The sequence below is a fragment of the Otolemur garnettii genome, unplaced genomic scaffold (genome assembly GCF_000181295.1).
Source record: "Otolemur garnettii isolate 467f Iridium unplaced genomic scaffold, OtoGar3 scaffold00104, whole genome shotgun sequence".
NCBI classification, from domain to species: Eukaryota; Metazoa; Chordata; class Mammalia; order Primates; family Galagidae; genus Otolemur; species Otolemur garnettii.
Window position 1 is genome coordinate 1,711,377 of NW_003852499.1, and position 6,923 is coordinate 1,718,299.

The following is a 6,923-nucleotide window of genomic DNA, read 5'->3' on the forward strand; positions in this document are numbered from 1 at the left end:
TTTTTTTTTTGGTTGTAGTTGGCTGACGTTGGATTCGAACCCTCCAGCTCCAGTGTATGTGGCTGGCGCCCAAGCCACTGAACTACAGGCACTGAGCCACTGTTTGAACTTTTAACTCTAACATATATTATTTAAATAGTGACAATATTAGTTGAATTTTGTATTAAAATGATAAGTGTTAAACAGGCATATCTTTATTTCATCGCTTCTCAGGGAAAGGTCACATTTTGCTACGGGAAGTTGCAAGGGAAAGAGATCCATCAAGTTGCAAATAATGTTCCTCTGGCATTAGGCTCTCCCCAGACCCTTCTATACTGAAGGCGGCGAGTCCAACAGCTTAAGAACTTCAGTACAGCCGTTAGGAGGCGCTCGCGAAGCGGCAGCAGCAATTCCCGCCTCTCCGTTACATGCCCCAGTAACCCCAGCGCGCCAGCGACCAAGAGTAACCTCGCGGTCGGGTGACTGCCCCCCCGCCCTGACTCTCGCCTGCTCCCGCCTCGGCCAATGGGAAAGACGCGAACCAGCCGGCCGGGCACTCACCGGACCGACTCCTCCCCCGAGTAGTTAGAACAGAGTTGTACAATCACCAGGCCTCGGGCTAGGACTTTTCCAAAGACAGCCCTAGGTCGCTGTTCCAAGCCCCGCCCTCCCTCACCCAGACGGGTTTTCCTTCTCGGTAGGAGTCACCTTTGCCTTACAAACGTTCAGACCCGCCCTCTTCCTACCTTGCAGAGCTAGGCCCCGCCCACTTCACAGATGAACCAATAATAGGGTGATCCCGGAGCCTCTGGGCGGGCCTGCAGCCAATGCGCACGCCGTGGGCGGTCCCCGGGCCGGAATTGGGGGTGAAGCTACAGCGTATTGCCCACATTCGGGGCGCGCGGTGCTGGGGGTCCCTCGGGGGCGCCCGCAGTTAAGATGGCGTCCACAGTGGAGGGGGACGTGGGAACGGTGGAGGAGCTGGTGGAGGTGCTGTGGCCGGTTTTCCAAGAGCTGAGCCTTAACAAGTTGGCGACGTCCCTGGGCGCGTCAGAACAGGCGCTGCGGCTCATCATCTCCATCTTCCTGGGTAAGGACCCTCCTGTCTCCCTCCACCCCTTCGCCGATTCCCCGGGGAATAGGGAGGAATGGGGATAGGACCTTCCTGTCTTACCAGAGCCAACCCCGAAGGTGGGGTACCGGAGTGAATCCTAAAGCACACCAGCCAGCTATTGAGGGGAAGACAGAAGTCCTGTCTGTAGTATGGGGGCGCTGTGCCCTCTGAACCTCTTCACCTTGCTCTTCGACCCCTGCTGTGCCCTCTGGCCCCTGATTCGGCGGCCCCACCCTCATGCCATGCACTACCCTTGCCCCCACGACCTCTTTATTTTTCGCTCTCTTGAGTTTCACTTTCTGTCCATGTGTACTGCTGTCTGTTAACCTACACACGCGCGCGCATCTCATCGGTAGGCATAGGCCCCCTAACTTATACAGCCCTTTGGGCCTTTTTAGACCTGTATTCCATACTTACGTATTCTGAGTCTCTATTTGGTACATTACTGTCTTGTGTTCTACTTCTATGTTTTTTCTGTCCCATTTCTAATATTTTCTTATACCATGTTGCTTTTTCCCCTATTAGCCACCTACCTGTCATTTACCCTGGAATATCATTTTAATACTGGGCTTGGGAAACAGGTCTAATAACCCCCTTAAAAATGATCCATAAAATTCCCGGAGTTTATTGCCTGTATGGTTCAAAGGATGGGGATCTGAATTTATGCCACAACAAGCTGTGTTATAACTGGTTTATAGGCTTTTTTACCACATCCTTACTCCATGGTATTTGAATACATGGAGGCAACATGGTACAATGAGAAAAAAGTGCGGGCTTTGAAGGCAAACAGATCAGACCCAGCCTTATTGCTGGGCACAAACTGAGAAATCTACTCAGTGTTGAGCTCTCCAGATCTAGTTTTCTTATCTATGAAATGAGGACAACAATACCCACATAATATTGCTATAAAGTTCTATAAGAATTCCAGGGTCAAAATCAGAGAACTAAAGGTAATTTGAGTAGTTGGAAGGTTGTATGAAGGTTATGGAACTTTAGCTAGATAAGTGGGGAAGAATTAAGCAAAAACTAAAGTAATGATAAGGAAACAACTGGAGAAAAGAGCAGTTCCACATCCACCCAACTTTATCTCAAACACCATAAGTAGTTGGAGATAAAATTGGGCAGATGTGGAAAGCCTTGAATGTCAGCAAGAAGTTTGGAATTTATCCAGTTGTCAGTAAAGACATATGATATCACCAAAGGGTGTTAATCCAATCTAGATAATGGGTGAGGCATTAATTCATATTTAAACAACCTTGGCTAATAGCGTTGTTATTTGCCTATTCCATATCAAAACAAGGTGATCTTCCTTTCTTCCAAATAAAGGTCACCTTTCCCTACCCTGTTGTATCAGATTTTTAAAGTGAAAAGGACCTTAGGTTGTATGATTTGTTCAGTGTCACAGGCATAACCCAAATTTATTGGCTCCCCATCTAGGATTCTTTGCACCAGCATTGAATTTCCTACTCTTTCAACCTACTTTCTGACCCAGTTATTTGTTGAGATTGTAATTAGCAATTAATAGTGTCTACATTTGTTTAGTTAGGAAGCTCACTGTTGGGTTTCTCAACTATAAATTGAGAATGTAACACAAGTAGCATCCAGTTATAAGGGGCAACCTGTTAAATGGAGCTAGGGCTGGAATTAGGACTTGGAATTTTTTGCTAATCAAATACTGCCTATGCAATCCTGGTGGGCTGCTGCTATCTACTGTCATGGGATACATGGCTGACTAGGAAATTGTTTTCCTCATAATCTACCCATCTCTTATCTTCCCTCATTTCTATCAATCATCAAACTAATATACACTTGTTACAATACATCTACCGTGCTCCCAAGCATGGATGTGCCCGTTTCCCATATCCCCACTTCCTATCTCACATATACTATTATTGTTCATTACCTCAAAGTATTTCTCATTTTGAGATCAACTTGGGGTTTCATGTTGCCTTATATCAAATATAGCTCATTCATGTGGAGATGGAGAATTGTATTTCTAGGCATAGGTTAAATACACACATGTAAATATAAATTGATAAGCTTGACATATGCATAGAAGAAAGTGTACATTTTGCATTACCACTTCAACGTGTATTGTAACCTAGAAACCAGTAGCTTTTCAGCAATGGAATTCTAGTTCCTGAACCCAGCTCTTTCGAAGAACTGAGATGTTAGCAGAAATCCTTGCTAGCAGTGCCAAGAAGACCTGTAGTCCAAAATGATTTCTGATTCACTTTCTACTGATTAGGGATTAATTTGGGTTAAAAGTACCTCACTCTAAATGCAGAAACCCCAAGGAAAACATTAAATCGATATATCATTCACATTTTTTTCTTTTTCTTTCCTTTTTTTATTTTTTTTTTTTTGAGACAGAGTCTCACTATGTTGCCCTTGGTAGAGTGCTGTGGCATCACAGCCCACAGCAACCTCAAATTCTTGGACTTAAGCGATTCTCTTGCCTCAGCCTCTCAAATAGCTGGGACTACAGGGACCCACCACAACGCCCGGCTATTTTTTGTTGCAGTTGTTATTGTTGTTTAGCAGGCCAGGTTCAAACACCCCAGCCCCGTTGTATGTGGCTGGCGTTGTAACCACTGTGCTACAGGCACCAAGCCTACATTGGAGTATTTTGAACAACCAAGAGTTGTGTGTGTGTTTGTATCGTGTGTGATTGCAAAGAATTTGTTGGAAGGGTGATAAAGAGGAATTTTGCTTTGACCTCTGGTGATGGTAAAGTCTGCTGGAAAAATATCTCCCCTTCAACAGCTTGTGTTTCATCACTCTTTAATATAATTAATAACATGAATCATTCCAAATAAATTCAATAAAATGGACCTACTATGCGAAGCAGCATTCTGCCTGAGGGGCAGGGGCAGTGGGAGCAGCGGGAATGCAGGAGCCAGGCACTCAAAGGTATTGTGGTCTGTGAGGGGGAGAGCTAATGGGCTTGAGATAAGTGCACTACTAACCCCAGTAAAAGGCAGGAACATAATCACCACAAGAGTGGTACAAAGCTTTGTGAGAATGACAGATGGAATGTTTTGTTTTGGTTTGGTTTAGTTTTTGCAGTTTCTTTGGCTGGGGCTAGGTTAGAACCCACCACCTCCAGCATATGGGGCCGTCACCCTACTCCTTGAGCCACATGCGCCACCCCAGATGGAATGTTTTATAAGTAATGAACTTTGAATGTTTAGTAGGCTTAAGAATAGCTCAGCCAAGGGCACTGAGGCATATACTCAAGGAAAAGTAAGTAGTCCAATTGGACTAAAGCCAGATTTAAATAATGGTGAAAAATAAGGCTGGAATTATAGGTTGTAGAATCTTGAAAGCCAGGGTAAGGAGTTTATACTTAAGAAGGTGATGAAGAGCCCTCGGAGAGATTGAATGGGGAGTATTGTGACTGGAGCTGTATTTAGATAAAACAGCACAGGGTGATCTGATGTCAGCACAGACAAGAGGTAAGGAAATTAAGGAAAGATAGGAAGTTAAAAGACTTGGGGGAAAGGTGGTTGCACTGATAGGGAAGTAGGGACCTTCCATGGGATATTCTAGGAATACTGACTCTTGGCAAAAGGTACAGTCGCTAAGCATTGTCATCCACACAATAACTGCTCATGCCAGAAACTCCCCCCATCCCAGTCACCAAGTCCTATCAATACAACCTCCAAGTTGTATCTCAAATCCATCTACTTTTCTCCATCACCACAGCCACCAACCACTATTTGTCATCAGAATCACCAAGTAGCCTCCTGACTGGTCTCTAATTCTGTTCTTGCCCCCTCCAGTCCACTCTCCAAAAGCAGCCAGAGCGATCCGATCCTGTGCCTCTCCTGCTCAGAACCCTTCAGGGGCTTCCTTACATGGGTGGTAAGCCCCTGCCTGCTAACCCAGCTTTGTCCCAAGCAAGCTCACAGCCTTTTAACCACATGGCCTTTCAGTTCCTCAGAAAAGGCATGAAACCTTCCTTGCCTCAGAGCCTTTGCACATGCTGGCCCTCTGCCTAGGTGCTCTTAATTCCATCCCTCACCTGACCAACTCCTTTTCATCTCTCAGACCTCAGTCGAAATTGTCAGTTCCTCTGAAAGTTCTTTCCTAAATCTTTTTTTTTTTTTAATGGAGATAGAGTCTCACTTTGTCACCCAGGCTAGAGTGCCATGGCATCAGCCTAGTTCACAGCAACCTCAAACTCCTGGGCTCAAGTGATCCTCCTGCCTTAGCCCCCCTGAGTAGCTGGTACTATAGGCACCTGCCTCAACACCCAGCTGATTTTTCTATTTTTAGTAGAGGAGGGATCTTGCTCTTGCTCAGGCTGGTCTCGAACTCCTGATATCAAGGAATCCTCTCACCTTAGCCTCTCAGAGTGCTAGGATTACAGGCAAGAGCCACCATACCCAGCCCTGACTCTCAGTTTAAATTATGTCCTATTACACTTTCTCATAAGGACTGGAATTTCTTCCTAATTATATATTACAATTTGTAAAATTGTATATTTGTAGATGAGGACAGAAACCATGAAAGTTTTGTCCATAGTATACCCAGAGTCCCAGTACTTGGCTTATAGAAAAAGCTTGATAAATATTTGTTGCATAAGTAAGTGTATGACTAAATGACTTGGCAACTAATTAACTGGGGGATAAAAAAGTAGTAAAACACAAACAAACTTCCATTATCTTGGCTTGGTAGGTAGAAAGATGATGGTATCTTTCACAAATGCTAGACGACAAAGAAAGAATCAGATACTGCTGAGGTCTGGTTTGGGATTTACTTTAGGTTCCAAGGGCACTTCCAGGTATGTTAGGAGTTGTGAAGCCTACACTTGAGCTCAGGAAAGAGCTGAGCTAAAGGTACAGTTTTAGGAAAGAGCATTTGTATCAACTAAATCAGGTTCTCTTCTCTGTATTAAGGTTGATTATGTTCGTGGTCTTACCCCTTGATAATAATAATAGTTGGCATTTATTAAGGATTTCTGTCCTAGATGTTCAACAGGCAATTTCCCACCTAAACCTTCAAATTACCCATAAGATAATTACAATACCATTATCATGTCCCTTCTACAGATAGAAAACTAGAGCCTACAAAGGTTAAGTAATTTGCCTGAAGTTACACTGTGTTCTGCCCAACTCCAGAGTTCCTGCTCTTTACCACATTGGAATTGGGAGGAGTATGTGGAGGTAGGAAGATAAATGTCCGTGGTGTCATTTTCTGTTTTCACTCTCCGTGGCTAAACCAAGATGCAATCAGCATATGAGCTACCTCTCAGCGTCCAAAGATAGAGCTGGCCAAATAGAGCAGATGGCCACCCTACTTATTGTGAGTGTTCTCCAGTCTTGGCCATGACTGTGGCTTGGCTGTTAGACTGATCAAAAATTGCAGCTAGAGGTAAGAATTCATTCCTCATAGGTTCAAAATTAGCATCACTAAAGTTAGCCACCTTTAAAATCAAAGGAGGTCCTGCAGTTTAGTTCCCACTGGACCAAAGTCAAGTCTGGCCCTTCAGGAAAAATCCATTATTCAATACAGAAAGCTTTCTTCAGGCAGCACAGAAATTATAGAGACCAAAGCCAAGTGGCTCAGGCCTGTAATCCTGAGAGGCCAAGGCCAGAGGATCCCTTGAGCTCATAAGTTTGAGACCAGCTTGAGCAAGAGCGAGAACCCGTCTCTAAAAATAGCCAGGCATTGTGGTGGACACCTGTACTTCCAGCTACTTGGGAGGCTGAGGTAAGTGGATCACTCAAGCCCCCAAGAGTTTGAGGTTGCTGTAAGCTATGATGCCACAGCACCCTACTGAGGGTGACAAAATGAGACTCTTTCTTAAAAAAAAAAAAAAAAA

The 6,923-nt window shown here is 44.5% G+C and overlaps 1 protein-coding gene across 1 annotated transcript in view; it reads left to right on the plus strand.

The window, feature by feature from the left end:
- Nucleotides 1-720: 720 nt before the first annotated feature.
- LPCAT3 (lysophosphatidylcholine acyltransferase 3) overlaps nucleotides 721-6,923 on the plus strand; it is a 44,472-nt gene continuing 38,269 nt past the window's right edge. Inside the window, exon 1 of the mRNA XM_003796377.2 lies at nucleotides 721-1,069. Coding sequence (XP_003796425.1) covers nucleotides 919-1,069 — 151 coding nt within the window. The 5' untranslated portion in view covers nucleotides 721-918. The remainder of the gene's footprint in view (nucleotides 1,070-6,923) is intronic.